This window comes from Bombus huntii, chromosome 13, assembly GCF_024542735.1.
Source record: "Bombus huntii isolate Logan2020A chromosome 13, iyBomHunt1.1, whole genome shotgun sequence".
In the NCBI taxonomy this organism is placed as follows: domain Eukaryota; kingdom Metazoa; phylum Arthropoda; class Insecta; order Hymenoptera; family Apidae; genus Bombus; species Bombus huntii.
This window is the reverse complement of record NC_066250.1, coordinates 1,429,982-1,450,248: the sequence shown is the minus strand read 5'-3', so window position 1 is coordinate 1,450,248 and position 20,267 is coordinate 1,429,982. Positions and strand designations below refer to the sequence as shown.

Sequence of the window (20,267 nt, the reverse complement as noted above, 5' to 3'; positions counted from 1 at the left end):
TCTACCTTTCTTTTTTTAAATCGGTTCAGTTCTTAGATAGCTTCGAACGCCATAACGAGAATCGATGACGAGTGAAATTATATCTCCATCGGTACGAAGAAAATAAGAGGAAAAGTGACGTAAAACAAAGCAAGCGCATTCCACCTTTTGGTCAAACTATCGAGTATTCCATTGTTCCCTCGAGCTGTTCGAAACCTCGTCATGAAAACGTACCACGACCGCAAACAACGTCATTTTCCCCTGACAGATCAATCGTGGCAAAACTGTCCAAAAAGAATAGCCGAAGAAAAAAGTAAGAACGAAATTGCATTTCCATCCTGGAGAAGCAAGCAAGAAGACAATCGGCGTGAAACAAACGAAACACCGCAGAGGTTTATCTCTGAACAGCAATTCCAAGCGCCTGTTGGACGCGAGCGCGAGCCGCAATAAAATCGCAATAAGAGTCGGATCGTTCTTATTGCAACGCGAAGAATTCAAGATCTTGTCACCAGCATTCTTGTTGTTAATAGTTCGTCAAGCCAGGACAAAGTGGCCGTGATTTTTATTGGTAGCCGCGAATAAAGTAGCGACGACGGCCATTCGTTTTGACAAATCCTCGGGCAAGAAACGAATATCCACGGCGAAGCCGGTAGAGAGATCGGCAACACGATCGTAATTCAAGCAGGATCAAGTGTTAATTGGCCTTGTTAGAACGATGCTGAGCTAGCGGCCCGAGGCAACGGCGCCTTCTAATTACAATTTTCCGTTTTTCCATCTTTTGTTTTTCTTCTCGGTGTTTTTCCTATACGAGCTTCCTTCTCGAACCACGCTTCAGCGAGTAGGCGGCTTTCATCGTTAGAACGCGGCTTGCTAATGGCAATTCATCGCCACTTTCACTGAATGCTACTGCCGCTGCTCGCGTTTCTCGAATGTGCCGTTTTATTGTCTAAGTGGCGACGATATCGCGCCACCGAACAACGAGGGAATGTTCTCTCGTCTCGCGAGCTTAACAAACGTGCGTACTGTTTTATTAACCGTGATGGTTAGTTCTCTCGATGTGATTGCTTCCTTCGACTATTTTGATAATTGTCTTGCTACCGTTGCATACGAGAAACTTCTTCTTGCAGCAAGCGAGCTCTGGTTTTAAACAATATTTCTACGAGAATTAAATGTCTCTAAGTTAATTTCATCAATTTTCGTAATCGAAGCGAGCCTTTCCTCTTATCAAAGATATTCTTAATTTTGAGAAAAATACAGAAGAATGTAAATGACTCGAGGACATCCAATTACCTATGACACCGACATCGACATCGTGCGATCTAATGAAACTAACCATCGAGTACGTAGTCCAAATCGAGGAAAAATATTCGAGCGAAAAAAAAAAGAGTTTCTATTTCCTAGTCGACGTAAGAAGCAACGATTCCGACTCGATACCAAACTTAGATAAAATCGCTGCACGTTTAAGGGGAAGCGTTGGAAACTACACGCCGTAATAACAGGCCGATTTCTATGGAAACATTCACTGTGGCGTTTCATCGTGAAGGATGGATCGGAGTCGTTCTGCTCTGTAATCACTGGCTGAACGCATCGAAGGTAATAGATAGAGTGTGAATCATAAACCTTGTCTACGCTTCTCTTCGAAGACCTCCATCCTGACTCTAAAAGCTCTTTTTAGTAGCGCTTAACCGTACACCCTTTTCTTCTCCTTGTGGCACGTTTAGCACATCGCGAGGCCATTAGTCGACCGGTCGATTTTTCAGCGAGCCACGTTGATGAACCAACGGGAAACCGCCCGATCGTTCCTATTTGCACTACCATAGAAGGGAGAACATCGTGTAATCTTTATTTGAAACGCATATTGTCCCCGTTTAATCTGGTTGAAAATGAGGTGGAAGTAGCGTACTTGTAAAACATATCGCGTGATACGATAGACGTGTGTTTGTGATTAAACAGATAGAAGTAAACGAGGGTGAAAGGTATACGATCGCATCGAAGAAACTTTATGTAAACAATACATCGGCTTCAACGGAATTGGAAAAACAGCGTTCCATCGCCTGAATGATTCTTCGTCCTTGAATTCATTCGGAAATAATTTCTATGTTTATTAAGAAAAATTTACAAACGATCGAAAGATGTCGACAAGTACGTCGACGAACTTTTTTTCAGATCATTCCGACGCAAGAACACGATCGTGGCAAAAACCTGTGTCTAAAGATTCTGACGATCGTCAGCAGCGCGATTGACAAGAACATTCTAAGCTCTAAAAATAATAAATAATAAATAATAAAGGAGTATTAATCGATGCGTTAAGGTGCTTCGCACGTTTATGCATATCGGTGTAAACACGCATATGTATTTGCATGCTGATATAGGTGTTACCGGCAGTTCTTTACGACAAACGGAAACGCGCACGTGAGCAAATCTACAGGAATAAAAATTACGTGGTGGCAGATGTTTGCGGATGTTCGTCTTGCGTATTAAACCACGAAGTAGACAATGAAACAGAAGGACGGAACGAAAGATATTAATAGGAATGGTACGATCGAAGAGATCAAAACGGCTTCTGCGAAATTTCGCAAAACTACAATTTCTACTAAAAATTTGCAAAACTTCCTTCCCGATGACGGCACCTTCTTCAAACCTAAAAGTGAGTCAGTTTCCCCGAAGGTCGTTCTCGTCGATTCACGACGCATCGATGATCTCACGTGCTGTTTTGCAACACCAACGTCATCTTCTACGAGCGATTGAAAATTGACAAAGAACAGAACTCGCCTGATAGAAAATCAACCGTTGCACGATGCGATTTATGTCGTCGAAGGACGCGAATGTTAATGAAACGCTCGTATAATGCACAGCTGGAAAACCAAACGTTCCAATGCGAATTATATCTACGCGGTAACGACAAATGGTAGCCGGTCGATAGACGAGAAGCGAACATGGCGATTCGCGTCCAGAAAAGGCAAGAATGAGCAAATATCCAGATAGAACGACCAGCGCACGGCTTCATAAACGATCTAGCCGTTAAGAACGCGCCTTACGATTCTCGGGAAAAGCGACAGCAAACGTTCGTCCGTTTGGCCGCTACAAATTGTTTAATTGCTCGAGTCTCGCCGCAGAATTTCTCGACGATGAGCTCACACGCCTGCGATGCGCGCCACTTCCGCGAGGATATCGACGTTTTCTGACGAACTGCGACCGTTTTTATCAGTTTCGTCTTGCGAAAGTAACGTCGACGTAAACGCGATATCGATCTTCTACGGCGAAACGCTGGATCGTCGGTGATCGAACAAAACGTCAGACGCGAGTGAGTCAGAAGCCACTTAAACGCGTCAGATTCTGCTAAGTTCGTCTTGGACTCGAGAAGCTTAGCAAGAAAATGTAGAGCACACGCGTGACAGGAAGCGCATCAGTCCGCAGCGCGTAAAACACGCGAGCGCGTGCAAGATTTGCTTCGCGAACGCTTGACTTTAATTGCGGGAAAGTGTGACGCTAAAACAACCCACGCGGCATATTTCTGCCCCTGAAAAGTATCTGCCCTTGGTACGCGAACGTGCACCGAGCACAGGAGCAAGTCTTAAAATCGTTTCTCTCGTTGAACGTTTCTTTACTTGTTTTTCTTCCTTATCGCGTCAAAACAGATACGGCGAACTAACTATACCGTTTTCTCACGCCAATGGTCATTCCTAAACGAGAAGCAAGATAAATCTCTTAGACTCTTCTCTTTCCCATTTTTCGATTTTTCCAATTTCGAAACACACAGTGAAACGAATACGATAAAATTAGAAGAAGGAAATGAAATTTTTCGAACCAAGTTCGATTCGAAGTCTCTTAGAGTATTCTTCGAACTGTATGCTGTTTTATCGCGCTTTGTATTGCGAGTTAATTACACGCTCCTAGTCGTATTCTTCGTTATGAAATAATTTTATGTCGACTCATTTTCGAGTCTTGGAACCGCGGAAGATGATCGACCGGAAAGGCTTCCGAAATATCCCAACAACGTGACAGTGCCACGCATAAGTAACTTTTAGAATCTGCGCTGAAAGTCTGGTGGACCAGTGATAACCAGTAGATAACAGAAAAATGCAGGACATTCCAAAGGAGCTTATCTTCGAACAATGGCACGAACGTTATCACGAAGAACAGAAGAAAGTGCACTTTCCGTGATGGACTTAACGCTTAACCATTCAGCTCCTGTTTGCATTCGAATAGATTTTAAAATAGCACTTTGTTCGTATCTGCCGCTTATCTACCGGTCTCGTGCTCGAGTTCCCTATACCAACAAGCTATCTTTCTTTATGTAAAAAAAAAAGAATAGAAACTAAGAGGCGGTCCAGCTCTATTAAGAAGCATTTTTTCGTACCATTTAACGAACCGTACCGTAAAAATGCAAAAGAGTAAATAATTTCAGAAAAATGAATGAAAGAACCGAGGGAATCGAGTGATTCGGCTATTAACGCGAAACGAATTAAGAAAGAAGAAGTCGACGGTGTTTTTAAAATTATCGTAAAACAAGCAGCCGATTCACCGGCTCCGAGAAAATCGATACGTCTTTTGTCATTAAAACACCATGGCAGACCTGCATGGACGACAGGAAATATCCTGTTACCGGGCGTATTTATGGTCGCCATGCCTCGAGGACACGGCCACATGTCGCGGAGTATCCTCGTCTTTGTCGGAGAGAAAGTTCGTCCCGTGGGATTTCTCAAAGGACAAACGATTTACCACTTGAGAAAACGAAGCTCGTGCTACCCCTCGAACAAGCATTCGAAACGGAAAGAGGAGAGAACTCTTCAGACGCTGTTTACAACTGTTTATAGCATCGTGAATGCACGTAATCCATTTACATATGTATCGTTGGCTGCGACAAGGGTCTCAGTGCCGAAAATAACTTTTTCAGAGAAAATGTTTACCAACCACCCGCTATTCAGAGACTCGAGGCTTTCTTGACTTCGGTCTAACTACGTTTATCAAAATCGGCGATTCCGTGTACATATAAGCTGTGACTTTTCCGAATTTATCTTGGAAAAGACCGAGACAGACCGGAGAGGTTGTAGTTTGGCCCACCGTTAAAAGCAAGACACCTGTTTCTTGGATCGAACTATTCTTGGAAAGAGCGAGAATGGCTAAAAATTCTGTAGAACCACTGCGGTGATTATTTAAAAGCGCGGCCTCCTCACCGACTTCAGTGACCTTAAAATATACATACTGAACAGTTCTTTCTCACACACGTGACCGCTGTTCGGTTTTATATTCAAGATATTGGCAAAAAGCTTTTGTTAAATTTACCTCATGAATATTCATGAATATTCATTGCAGCGTGAATTCTGGCATAGGCGGTCGCCTAATGGCGGCCACATTACTATAACACAGTCTTATAAATAAACCTACGGATTAAAGGAAAAAATTAATGGGTTATAAGTTGTGCTAAATTTATATCCGATCGTCGAGTGACGGCCGGCAACGTTAGCATAGAAATATACATATATATTGCCAATTATAAATTTAAATTCAACGAAAGATTTTTGCAAATATCTCGAGAAGAAAATCTGCTTTCTAATAATAAGTATCTTTTCCCACGATGTTTATATTATCTCAAACAAAATACTGAAATTCACGAGCAAAAAGGTCGGACGTATAAAAATAAACTCACTGGTGCGACAGGGTGAATATTCCTGTGACTCGTTGAAGTTGTTGCTGACGGCCCAGCAGGTGCCAACGGGTTCCCTTCTACTTCCAACGGGCGAGTCCTTGTTCCATCGATTGTCTTCCGGATCGTACTTCTGTTGGGACACGGAGAACCAGATGTACCTCGGGGCGCACGCCTGCAAGCATATCAAACAGGAACGTTTAACGTCGTTCACCTCTCGCCACGCATCGCGCTCTCGTATTGTTAATGGCCGTTCCATCGCAATTAGACGTAACGACCAGCCTGTCCACTCGTTAAGCACATTTTGTTCCAACATACAACAGGCAAGGACTTCCGTGCCGATTGAAATTCCACGTAAATACACGTGGATCGAGCTTTACGCAACCAATTCCAAATTCTCGTTTCAATCGTCTTGAAGTAAAATCGTATTTGAATTAATAAACAGGTTTCCCTGTATATTAATATCACATTCGATTACTTAATGACAATTATTAAGAAAATTATCTTCTTCCTCTTAGTTCATTTCTCGATGAAGACCATATTTGGTCATGAAATCTGTTAAATCTATGCATTTTCTCAAAAGGAGGTACAAGCAAATTGGAGTTTTCACTTCGCAACGTTACTCCGCATTGTGTCATCCAATCAAGCGTTACAAGCGTTGACTAATTCGTATTTTCGGCAGCGGGTGTCACAATTGACTTCGCAGTTGTCCGCTCGAATCCCGGGACAAGGCTCGGTTCACGCGCAACGATCATCATCGTGTTACGTCAATCGTCTGTACTTGACCAGAGAACTAACCGTAGCAGCTGATGGCCTTAATAACCGGCGTATAAATATACGTTCATAATAAAACGTAACGACACGCTTCGCGTTTCATCGAACGGGGATCGCGTCTAAGAGAATTCCCGTGAAATTCGTCACGCGCCACCTCGTTACGGGACTTGTCGCTTAAGAGAAAACCACGACGGCTGGCAAATTAAATTAATCGTAGAATTCACGGGAATTTTAGGACGATGCCGAGATTAATGACTCACGACGCGTCAATCTCGTTAGGGTTAAATGTAACGATCGTACCTCCTCGTGATGTAGCACATCGCGATCGTTATGCTTCCATTAATCATTTCTATATCTTTTGCATTTCCAGTGAAATATTATGGCATCCTTTACCGCTCGATCGCGTCGAGGATCTGTGCTAATTTCGCCCTGTGGAAATATCGCCCGGTTATTTACCCTGCGTGATCTTTGACTCCTAATTCTTGTTTCTTGATTGCACTGATTTGACAGATTTAGTTGGCTACGATTTGTAATAGTCGTAAAGTCACAGATAATGTATCGGTCTTTGAAGTCTCTCTATATTCCATTTGCATTCTCGCGAGAAGGGTGGCACACAGCGATACGGAATTATAAATAATGCGGTTAAGACGCGTATCGGTATCAGAAATGCAATGCTTAGGGAAGCGACGCAGGATTTCGTTTCTATGGTCTTCGGAAAGGAATTAATAGCAGAGACGTCGAACACACGTACCTGACATTTTAACGTAATAATTCTACCGTACGTTAAATTTGGTTAAACGAATTCTTTACTCAATTTAACGTCGTTATCTTTTATCGTTCATTTTTTAGCATCTATACGACGATTAATATCAATGCGAAACGAATATTAAGAAAATAATACTTTCACTGCAACCGAGCCCGAGAAATAAATAAACGGTACGAATGAATAAATACAAAAAGAAAGAAAGACGAAACAAAATCCCACGATAAATCAATCTGTGCTGCGTTATTAATTAATTCCCTCGCATGCAAGATTTCATTCACCGCAAGGCTGGGATTCTCTTCGTGCACGTAGCCAGCTCGTGCGTTCAATTCGAACGGCTCGCCGTAAATCAAACACCTTGAAAGGAGGCTTCGCTGCGTTTAAACGTGTCTACACGCAGATTTAAGGGAGAGAACAAACGCGTGGTATCGTCTCGGACGCGGTCCAGTAACATTTTAATCGGCTTCCAAGGCTAACTCTGTGTGTAAACGAGCCCTAACGAGCCGTATATGCTGATTCCGCGTGCAGGAGGATCGTATGTTGTTGCCACGACCAGTACACGCAACACTGCATTATTAATTGCGAGCCAATTAAGGCGCGTTACAATGTTACGTCGTATCGCAGGCTCTCTGAATCGCACGATCATCCAACGTTCATTGAAGATTAAAGGAGATCATCAGGGATTGAGACATCCAGAGTGAAAGGCTGAACGGTTTAAGACGATTCGAGCGATTTAGGAAGTGGAAATGAATGTTAATCTGCGCTTAGTATGCAGTTAGGTGTGCTAAGTTTTATACGCGGTGACCCATTTGAAGCGACACACGCAGTTATCTTCTAAACTATTCGTTATGCAAAGAAATGTTTCAAGTAGAACTTGCTGTACTTGGCAGGAGACGTTTTCTGATGATCAAAAATCTTATTTAGACGGACGAGCTTTCCAAATCTCAGGAACCTTTGTTTGTACGCGTTTTTATGCGGACTGGCGTGTAGCCAATTTTTGTTTCACACCTTGATAGACCGCGAAGGAAATATCTCCGCGAACAACTCGGGAAACCGTCGCGGAGCGAATGGACAAATTTCCATGGACAAACCGATTCTAACATCCTCGGCTGCGACCGTATCGACGAGTAATCGACTGTACGCCCGCTGGAATCGATTTATCGTTGTTGCGTTGAGAATACCGACGACTACGCTTGACGCGTGATCGCGGGGATCGGAATCGAACGGTTCGATGCAGAAAAGCGTAGCAGGGTAGAACGAAGTGTCGCCGAGTCGTGACTTAATTGAACGTAACGACCAGTTGTGTTCTTTCGCCGATCGAGAGGCAGGGAACAGCCGACAGGAACGAGGAACGTGAAAAAAGAAGAGCCTGCGTCGATGTGTACCGCAATTTATCCATTGCGCCAGTTTAGCTCAATCGTCCAAGGATCACCGGCTCAGATACGTACGACCCTTTTCAAATACAAAAATATCCACTTACGTAGCAAACGCGTTTGCAACGTAAAAGATGAGTCATTTTTGTATTGATTCCTATCTCTCGTTCTGTTGCGAGCAATAAAAGTAGCTGAATTGATTTTTGAGAATTTTATTAGAATGCGTTTCGACCATTGGAGCGTAACTGCTGTTACGATCTAATAACTCAGAATCGAACAAACGATAAACACTTATTATTCACGTTACAGTACCACGCCAGAATAATTTACTTATAATTCTCAATGAGAATCGATGGTAAAATTCTTGCAAATAAAAAAAAATCTAATGACACAAAGTTGCCAAAGAATTTCCCATCGTCTTCTATCTCTATCAATTACCAAACTAAATCACAAATTTAGAAACACGATTAATTTCCAACTGCGTCGAGTAAAGTCGAATTCACGAGCAACTCTCGACCACTTCCTACTTCCTACCTCTCGAAAACTACCTCCGAGCTTACTCCCTTCAGAGGAAAAAAGAAATGACTGGAGCAACGAAACAGCTGTTAGAACAAACGAAAAAGAGGCGGTTAAAAAATACGGTGGAATCAAGAGGTATAATAGAAGCGGACAGCCGCGTCGAAATACAAGAATGGGTTTGGTCATCGGACGCGTTCCGAATAAAGGCAGTCCTCGGTCAGCCCTTTGAATGCATCTCGTCGAGTGGTAGAAAAGGAGGGAGAGTCGAAGGAGGAGCAGACGAAGAGGCAAGCCTGGGATTATCACGGTTACAGCTGGTCTCGCGGATCGATCGTGATCGAGCCTCTACGAGTAAATCGATCTTATACGTTTGACAATCGGGTTCGGATGTATCTTGATCGAGATACGTATTAAGGAATCGACAGCTGATCGACGCGTGCACGCTGAAAAAGCAGATGAGGAGAAACGTTTCGACACGTTCTCTCTTCCTTTTGTCCGGATTACGTATGTGTTACAATGTTGCGATGACCAACAGGCAGTGAAAAAGTTGCGGACGGACAGTTTTTCGAGATCGAGATCTTTGCGGCAACTGTAACTCGTTCTCGAGACACGATACGTTCCTTTTTTCAAACAAATTATACTTACAAAATTAACTTCTTCGTGTTTAATTTATTCTATTGTACCCTCCGTAGACAGACCGAACGGTTAACAACCTTGGACTTCTACGAGGATAATTTTATTTTTAATTGTACCATGCAGTAGAGACGACGATACTCAAAATTTTTAGGCTAACAATTTTTCAGATTTTCTGGAAGCTGAAGAATCGTCTAACTTTCCAACTTCCTAAAGATTATATCGTAAATTATTAAAATCATCGCATTTACGAAAATCAACAGTTTCCTTGCCTAACGATGTCTTTGCTCTAAACGCAGCCACCAAATCATCATTCAAGGATGCACGGTGTTGCTCGGTTGTCTAACGCGACGCTAATCATCCACCACTGTGTAATTTCAACCTCGTTCGCTTATCTTGCACGAATTTGAAGGCGGAAAGACGTGAATTTCGCGAGCGGCATGCAGCAATGCAATTTACTCGTCGTTGCAGAGCCCGGAAGAGTTTAAACTCGAATAATGACACGTTTTCAGAGCGTTTTCACGACCGTAAGTAACGGAATAACAGCATGTTCGGGCAACGAAAACTCGCGCATCTCTAATTATAAGGAGAAAGAAGGAGGGAAGAAAAAGGAAAGAGGATGAAACGAGAGAAAGGAAGAGAATGATAATTCGAACGATGGTTGTATCCTTTGTTAAGGTTGACTGATAGAAGGACGAGTGGATGAATTTGTAATAGAAAGATATATTGAAATAAATAAAGGTATAAGTATAATGTTTGCTGATATTTTTTATAGTGTTACACTTTTAAAGCCTTACAAAGGACATTACCAAAAAAGTTAACCTTGTAGCTCTAGCTAAAGCCTATAAGAAGCAGCAATAGAAATCTGCTAATAGCTTTTTCTTTTCTAGATCTTATAATCCAAAACATAATTTATATTCAAGGGCACAATAATATAAATCTTTCTTTATTTAGAATATTTTTTTAAATTAAATTCTATTTTTTTTTACATTAAATTCTATTCTCTGCGTAACAGCGGTCTCCAGGTCACGAATATACAAAAGTAAAGATGTAGAATTTTTCTTGAAGTAATTACTCGAACATTCTTCAGCAGTGATTGCACCTTCGCTGTATCTGCGTTCACTCTTCATTAAAAGGACCACTCGAGAGAGAAAGAGCTTAAGGCTTCACTGATGGCATGGTTCCTTTAATGTCTTCAGTCGACCACTTCGTGGCCTTTCAACGCGCTCCTATAGCACGAGAACGATACACCCTTTCTTTTTCTTTCCTTTCTTCTTTTCAGCGTCGTTCGACTTTTCGATTTTCAGTTCGAACGATTGTGTAATAATCGGCGAATGATGCGATAATTGGGATGATCGAAAAGTTTGAAAAGAGAAAAAGCAAATAAATGAATATCGAGAAAAGATGAAGAGCGTACTCACACGATAGATACTCTGCGATTATAAAATATTATACAATTTGATTTTTTTCTAAAGTTCGTTCTATTCTTGTAGCAATTATTTTCACTCAAGGAATTGTTCTACCGTAGAATCTGCTTACCTGTACGTTCGCCTACAACGCTAAAAAACTCTATGAAAATATCCCACGTTTCTTGGAACAACGAAAGACGAAAGATAAAAGTAGTAGAAGATAAAGGAAAGCTAAACTCGCATTATCAGACGTTTTGAATTTACAACAGTTTTTTGGGGCTACCGATAAATCATGGCGTTCCATCAAAATAGATTGAAAATCTTGAATTCTCTTTCCTTTAGGAACTCGGAAATATCTCGCTCACGAATCATTGCAATCGTATTTCTCTCACGAGACGATAATACTTATCTTTTCAAGCGTAAAGCAATCGGAGCAGTCAAACGGACTTATCTAAAGGAACGTGAAATATCCTAACAGCCAACAGGAGTTCTATTATTTCTCTCATTATCGTGAGCCACGTCCACTTCCTGCAGTAAGTTCGAGATTACTCTTTCGAAAGCGGGAAGCTGGCGATTTTTCTATCGATAAATAGGTTACAAACTTTCCTTTCTCTCTCTTTTAACGAATCGTTACCTTTGATTGAAATTTCTCTTAATTTTTTGTTCTCTCCATTCGATAACTATTCTTATCGTCGACCTACATCGTTCGAAGGATTCGCGTCGCATCATTGGAAATTAGATCATTGCCAACCGTTTTTCAGCGAAACTCGAGGATTCGCGCGTAAAGTACAATAAATGCCGAGGTCTTCTTACGTCAAAGTTTACGAGGCGACCGATTCGTTGCAGGCCAACGACAGACCGGCCGGCCTACCGTAAACTCTTTTAGCGTTTGGCCTTTATTGTACGAAACGTGTAACGCACGTGTGCACGCTGGAAATTCCCGAGGCCGATAGTTGACAAATACCGCTACAGTGCCGGTGTCAGCGTATCTTCCACGCCTCTACAAACTAAAACAATGTGCCACTATTTTCTCGGCTGCAATATTATCTGCAATTCTTAATGCGTTTCCACTGTAAACCGGCTAAAAGGAACACGCTAATGCTAACTGTAAAGTTCATCGAGCTTGCAAATATACACTGTCTACCGAACGTTTGAAATCGCTACCTGTCTCGTAGAATCCACGACTTGAAAAAGAATCACGTTAATATTTCTCCTTTCTCTTCTTTTTTTTTTTTTTTTTTTTTTTTTTTTGAAAATTCGTTAATCGAAAATCAATTCGTATCTGCAGCATTAATTTTCAATCGATAATAAAGTTAATATTTTATCGAAGAAACACGTTGATCATTCTACGAAACACGTTCTACGAAAAATAACCATATTACGATTATTTAAATATATAACATAGGAATAATAGTAATATTGTGTGCAAAATGCGGTTTTGTTTACACGTCGCCGCTTTCTAACGTCCCTCGTTTCCTTCTTCCTTTTTGTTTCAACTCTTTTCCTTTTCCTCTTTCCTTTCCTTTCGTTCTTCTTTTTTTTTGATAGTCAATAAATTTTTTCAAAAAAAAGCTAACTGACTGGACGTATCGCCGACGAGAAAACGACCAGGCGGGCGGTAAGTTATTTTTGAGCCGTGAATGAGGTCATCTCGGGTCGGCTGCGCCCAGACCTAACCAACGAGGATAGATCGGTCGTATTTTCGAGTAGTCGATACAGGAATGGCTTCCGTAGAACAGACCATGTTTTTCGCCGAACCTGTACAACCTCATTTTTGCACGATGTTCGAGCATTGCATATGAGTACAGCGTGGACTAAATGTGTCGAAAACGAAGCGAAATGAAATTTTGAATCAGGGAGATGCACGTATCTTTGTCGAATGGAATTTGTTGAATGTTAATTAATCGTTTGCCAATCCGAAGAAAATATTGTATGTTGATAACGCTAAATTACAATGCGTTATCGAAAAAGCTTGATCTATATAGAATTATGCACACGCATGTTACATCGCGACAAGAGACGTTTCGCAACTGTATTGCGTGTTTCATTTTCCGTGGTGTGTATTATCGGTGACGTTAATAATTATCGTTACTAATTTGAAGGATAACAGCCAGCGTCTCTATCTTTCGCACGTACGTCTCGCACAAAACACGCTTGACAAAATGTAATTGGCGATTGGTTCAGTAAATCTACAATCGTCCGATTACTTCGTTCTTTATGGAATAAAAGATGGTTTCGTCCATTTCAAGTCCATGTATTCATCAAATTTATCAAATGTCCAACTGGACAAATTGTAAAGTACAAATTAAATAATTAAAAAAAATATATGTATATTCACGAAATTCTTTTCTCCGATAACTACACAATACATCGAAGTATTATTCTCCTTTTCAACAAATTTCCACCGCTAATAAATCGTCCAGATTATAGCCACGAAACTAACAGCGATAAAATAATTCTTTTCGCTTATACCTTATAATCGTTTTGCCGCGTACAAAGCCGAACGAAATGAACCTTGACCGACTACTTGTAAAAAAAAAAAACGATAATATTTTCCCCGTTTAGTAAGTGGACGAGACTGTGGGCTAAAAACGACACCCTCCCTTCGATATATTAATCCAACGAGCAGTCCCCTGGAAGGCGTAACGCGGCGATTTCATGGCAAATTACAGCTCCAAATGAGCCCACCGTACGCGTTGGATCTTAATCCGATTTGTCATACCGCAGGATAACGCACGATTTAACGCGTAATTCTCTCCGGTACGCTTGGAGTCGAGCGAAGAAACGCGGCAGTATCGCGCGGATTACGGAGACTCGATGTTCTCGGTGAAAATGACGAAGAAATCTCTGCTCGATTTTAATACCGGAAGGCCCGGTCGACTTATTTCCATCCATTAACGAATTAACAAAGATCATTATCTCCGCGAGTTCTTGGCACTTAAAGGAAAAACACCGTCTTCCCTCGTTCTCTGCTTCAAATAAAATAGCGATTATTTTTAGACTATTATTACAGTAGGCAACGAATGAAAATTACTCGTTAGCAGTCCGCTAGTTGAACAGTATAAATTCTAGAAAGTTAGCCTGATCGCGCAAACCAGTCGAGTTATAAAATAAGTAAAACATCCCCGCACAAAAAGCCTCGAAAATAAGAACACAAAGAAGGTAAGAGGCAGCCGCACGAATGAAATATCCCCGCTAAATTTGTCCCTCCGTTGCACGGCCATATTTTTCACCTGAGTCCTCCTTGGAACCAGGAGCTCTGTCCCGTGACAGGATAACAGAGCGACGAGCCACGGACGGATATTTACGCGCGGTGGCTGCCGGAGGAAGCGGACAAGACAGCGGAGGTGCACGCACGGAAGACTTTGGTTCGCTTTGGTTTCGTCGTTGACTCACCTCGCGGCTGACAATGAGTCACTGCCTTATTTATACATGGCGCGTACACGGTCAACGGGGCTGGCTAACTCAGAATTCGCGTCCCAACGCGGTAGAAAAGCGAAGATTCGTCGAACGAACGAACAAACAAGGCCGCGTGTGACTCTGCCTCGGAGCAAGTTGGAAGATTCTGCGAATGCGTTTCGATGTCGCGAATACCGGCCGCGATATTTCAGATTCGCGAGAAGAAAGGTGTGAGTTATCGTACACCGTCTGGCAGCGGCGTGTTACGTTTGATGGCTGAGCAACGAGTTACATTATGGGCACGCTTGTAAGAGCCGCTGGCCAATATCCGGGACAAAGCGACGCTGCTTGTACCTACAGGAGCTCGTTTCACTTTCCTTTTGGTTCTTTTAACGGAGAAGCTGTTTTAATGGCGTGAAACGTGGACAAGGAGCATCTCTGTGGTCTGGGAGCTTGTACGGGTTGGATTCTTATTAGGTGGAGTCGTTAAGCTCGAGATTAAATTTGTTGGCCGACGCAGAGTACAGTAATTCGGTCTAATTAAACGTGTAAATGTTCGCAAAGAAGTCTCCATCGTGTCTTCTTTTTATCTTCCTTTTCTTCTTCGGAGGAGGAAAAAATCGGACACGAGATCGATGCGATCGTTCCACTCACGCGCTTTTGTCCAACGGCTACTAATTGTAATTAGAATCGGTCAGGAAGCTGATTCGCGAAAACGATCTTAAAGGTACCAAAAGCAAGCCCTTACGGCAAAAAACGATCGTTTAGCGGACGTAGCAATTTGTCCCGTCGGCAAAACATACGCCCGGAATGTGCATTGTCTCCGTTTCTTGCATTATTCTACTTCGGCTCTTCCTTCTGCGTGCAAACTTACGAAAAAGGATGGCTGCGTGTACGGATTGAAACGACGGTATCTGCGCTCCATTGAAACCTATCCATACGGATTTTCTAATCTGCGTACCGATAATTTCTCTACGATATTGCTCTCTAGGAAACGCGAACTTGATATATCTTCGAGCAACGTATTTCTCAGAAAAAAAAAAACCCATATACATTTCTAACCAGGCACAGAAACGCTTGCAACAGTGCCTCCATCGAAGCGTTCGTCATAAATCGTCACCAACATCCACTTAATTCCGACGCAACCGCACAGCCATATGATTCCAAGCGAAACCGCAACGAAATTCCAACAAGAAAAGGAACAGACGATCGCAGCAATCGGCAAGCAACGCGTACCTACCACGAGACAAAACCGAAGGAAAAGAAGAAGAAGAAGAGGAACAACGTCCACACACCCTCTCGAAGATCCAGAGACAGAATGATCAACCGCTTCTCACAGTATCTCTCACGAGGCCATGGGAATTTCTCAAACATTGTCCCGTCCATTCCCTCTGACAATGGTATTTCCATTCTGCCAGCCGACAAACGTTCGATCTCCCTTGGTCCCATCGATCCCGGCCACTGCTCCAGGGACCACAGTATCGTTCTAATCCCCAAAAAGGACGTTCTTCCCGAACGGTGTACCGTGTACGGGCAGAAGGTCAAAGGGAAAGGATACGCGAATTTTTCCTACGAGATTACGCGCTCGAGATGGATCGTCCAACGAGGAAAAATTGATAGATCGGCGGATATCTATGCAGATTCGTGTACCTACGATGGTTATCGATCTGTGTTTTCGTTTCGATGTTACGTTCTTTTTAAGGAAGAGAAAGTAGGTAAGAACTTTGGCTAACTCGACTCCACCTCCGAGAGTTTGCGTGGGAAAGTGCGAACGGTGGTTGGTCGATATCTTGACAGAGTGGTAACTTTGGTAAAAAGATCAGACGAACGGTAACAACACCCGAAACTTACCAACTATCGTAAATCTAAAACTACCCAGGATGAGAAAACCTAATTTCTATCTTTCGAAACGAGCCAACACTAAATTCAACCACACGCTATTCCAGAGAAACTTCCATTAAACCGGCGAGGGAACACGAATTTCGGTACAAGATTCTGCTCTCAAGGTGGGTCGTCGGGGTCGGTGGTGGGTTTCGAACGGACAGCGTCCTGTACGTCTTTTAATCGATGCGTTTTTGCCAGCGGATTCTCCGCGAGGACTCGCGAGACGACGCGACGTGGCTTTATCGCGACGGCTTCGTCGTATTTTATTGTTGCCGATTGTTCCCTCGGTCCCTGGCGGGCCGTGTACGTGCACGGTTTTTGCCTTCTTCGGGCTTTCTTTCCTCCGCCTTCGGTTTTTTGCTCCGCTCTCATTGTCTCCGCCGCTTTCGTCTCGTTCGTTTTTCGAGAGTCGCAAGCTGCTGCCCCGCGAGGAAAGTAGGTGAAGCGTGCCGCTATTCCACTCGATTGACATAGAGAATTTCATATACAGGGTGTCATGGAAGAAGCGACACCTTTTTCCATTACCGTCATATATCGATCGTTAGTTAGCGGTCGTGTGGTGTGGATCGTACGATTCTATTATGAATCGTTTGACGCCTTTTTCTTTTCACGGTCCATAAAGAATGTGCAAACAAATCGACCACGATCGAGCAGTTGAAGAACAACGTTCGCGAGGAACCTCAAAGAATAAGACGAGAAACAGGTGAAAATGTGATGAAAAATTATTGTTGAAAGAGCATACACTGGTAAAGCGAGTAGAAGAGACTTATATCAATATTCGTCTTTCTTCGCTTCGAGAGATTTTCGACTAAAGCATCGTTTCTATGGAAACGGAATTCTAACGACGAGTAGTTTTTCTTTCTTCCTGGAATCCGAACTACGAATACCGTCCGTACTGAGGTTTTGCCCGGTAACGTATTAATAAAGATCGGTTCTTTCGGTTGTTTTTCAGACTCGTTGTTGAGCTTGTTATTGCACTGGTAATTTATGTGTTTTAAATTGTGCGCGAGATTTCTTTGAGGAGGACGCGGGTGATTTCTGGGTCAGTTTTGATGGCGGGAATGAAATACGAGAGTTTTTCTTTTCTTACAGCCGTTGAAGTTAGATTCTGTGATTGCCTTTACGACGTAGACTCCTTCAATTCGAAGAACTTTTTACGTTTTACGGTCTAATGAAATAATTTGAACGAATTCTTACGAAGAGTAGTTATCTTGAGAACAAAATTCTATTTTTCTCTGATAGTTCGCTTCTTACGTACGCGAGTCGTTTATTTCATCGGCGTACAGCACGATCGAACGAAGATTTGTCTGGCCAAGGGGAAAAAAGACACGATCCTCTTATTTGGAGAAAGGAGAAAAGAGAGAAAGGTCAGAAGCGCGAAACATCTGGCAGCAATCAAGAAGCTGTATCTTTGAAATGTCGGCGGATCGTGAAAGAGATGAGAAGTACGAAGCAGAAGAAAAGAACGAAGAAGCATCTCTGAATTGGATAGTTACAAAAAACCAAGCAACGACGACAGTGAAACGGTAGATGAAAACGCGAGAGCAGTTTATTTATGAAAGAATACAAGAAGACCAATCCTGGGCTGCTACGTGAAATTTAATCGCATCTGATAAAAACTAAATTAAAATTCATCGATTCGTTAAAATTCTATCCTATTTTATTCTCTCCTATCACGGAAGATTACTATCACGAATTTCCAGATTGACGACAATAATTTTTCTCTCCGCGACGCAACGAATCGGACTCGACAAGTTTCAGGGGGCCAGTATAAAGTTACCACGCCAAGAATTTCGGGAACGGTATTTATATAGAGATACAAGTTTTTGTTAATTAATAGTGTGACTGAGTAGAAGCTCCGGTCTGTCTCCTTTTACGACCGGAGCTGGATACGTGAGGTTCATGTGTAATCCTGCCGAATGCTTCGACACGTCGACTATGGCGCTAAAACGATATGGTCGGACAAAGAATTATTCGCGTCACGTACCGGTGACGTCTACCTGCGAGTTTGATGTGTGCCGAAAGACAAGGATCAACCCTACGGCTGTCGTCGGGCTCGTTAATTAACCGAAAATTGTACGATTTAAGCTCCCATCGATTCCTCTTTCGGTATTCTCCTTTAATTTCTTTATTAATTGCTTAAATTCTAAAATTACAAGTTTCTTCCGTAGCTGGAGCTTGAAAAATACGCGTATTATCCTCCTTGTTTGGCGATCTTTCCATTTCATCACAACTCGTTATTCGTTCAGATATTCGTTCGAGATCAATTTGCGACAAAACATTTCCACGATGCTTGTCTAGTCCAAATTTATTATTTACATTAGTCCAACTTCTGTGTCAATTTTCAGGGTCTTGGTTTCAAGTTTCACGATGTTAATGAAATTAACGCGGACGCGACAGGTTTCCGTCTTCATTTTGCTATAATTTCCAATTGATCGGCTAATTTCGCTAGCCGGTGTACCTCGTTGATTTTCCTTTGCTCGACGGTACTTGGACAAAAACACCGATGCAACACGTCGCTAGGACAACACCCCCTATAAAATCATCGATAACGATCTCCTCGAATTACCAATCCAGAGCTAGAATTACCTGGCAATACACGCAACATCGAAACTCATTTCATTTCAATATCCCGCAAGTTGTACGCGAACGATGATTGATAATGATCGCCTGGCGAGCACCGAACGAAACGAAAAACGTCGAACGCCTGTCGACCGGACAGATTGCGGTACTTCTTACAGAATATCGCGAACAAATCGGCTCGATATGCGTCGTTGAAAGCATCGACGAGTACATACACGCGTGGATAACGGATGAAAAGTATCGCGGAGGGGAAGCTGAAAGTGGAAGCCGTTTCATCCATGGCCTGTCGATCGTCGGGCCGTGCCACTGACGATCTCTGCAGGATGCCAGGTTTTCTCGATGGAAGTAATTCACTCTGATTCATCGAGTCGCCAGCAAGAACATCGACCAGCTCGTATTAACGCTGCAGCGTGAATACACGCTTCTGTTTGACAGGCATAACCGTTCGATAATATCGCTGATCGTACGAGATGGGAATTACGTAATTCGCCTTACAGCGTGTACAAACGATCTGCTCTTTGAGAATAATGGATTCGATCGATACAGCGGATGTATCGCGTCGAGAGGAATTAACGATCCAAGTAGTAGGTACGGAAAATAAGAAGAGAGTATGACAACAGGTGTCCGCGTTTTAAATGTCCAAGTTAAAAATGTCCAAGTAACTAGAAAGAACGTTATCGTACAATAACGTCCAAAGTTAGCTACCTACAAAATTTCGATCTATCTGACTTTGTCTTCGATCGACTAGCGACCGATTAGCGGCTGCAGAAACATGGCAAATTTTCTACGAACGCGTATAGACGAGCGAGCACAGAGAACAAACGAAAAAGTTGGTTAGACCGGCGGGAATAATATGGGTTACTTTTAATTCGCGTATGACGAGCGTTCGGGTGGAGAAAGCGACGAAAAAGAAAAAGCATAGTGGCATTTACGGTGGAACGTGCACTCGCATTCTGCAGTAAGTAGATAATTCCCGCATAATGCCGGAGGCCAGGGGGGATGAGAATGTCGCGGCGACGTTTCGCTATGCGAAAATTACGCGAGCATGGGAACGATAATCGTTGCTAATACGTCTCTCACGTAGGAGAGCAGCTCCTTATTTATGGGAGCCCGGGTTCTTCGCCACTTGACACCGCCGATTTCTCTACGAGGAATCCGAATTCGAGGAACGGACTGCGAGCTGCATTTAGTCATCTCGGATACGGTATCGTGCCGTTTCAACGATTGTGTCGTCAGGTAAAAGTGTGTCACGGAGTATCGTGTTAAAAGAAAAAAGACAACGACGTAAAGTGGTCAGTTTTTAT

The 20,267-nt window shown here is 42.7% G+C and overlaps 1 protein-coding gene across 2 annotated transcripts in view; it reads right to left on the bottom strand.

The window, feature by feature from the left end:
* The window catches only part of LOC126872420 (integrin alpha-PS2-like), a 74,840-nt gene that overhangs the window by 26,277 nt on the left and 28,296 nt on the right, over nt 1–20,267 (bottom strand). For both annotated transcript variants that reach the window (XM_050632355.1, XM_050632356.1), the window contains exon 4: nt 5,630–5,801. In XM_050632355.1, the coding sequence (XP_050488312.1) occupies nt 5,630–5,801 (172 nt within the window). The remainder of the gene's footprint in view (nt 1–5,629; nt 5,802–20,267) is intronic.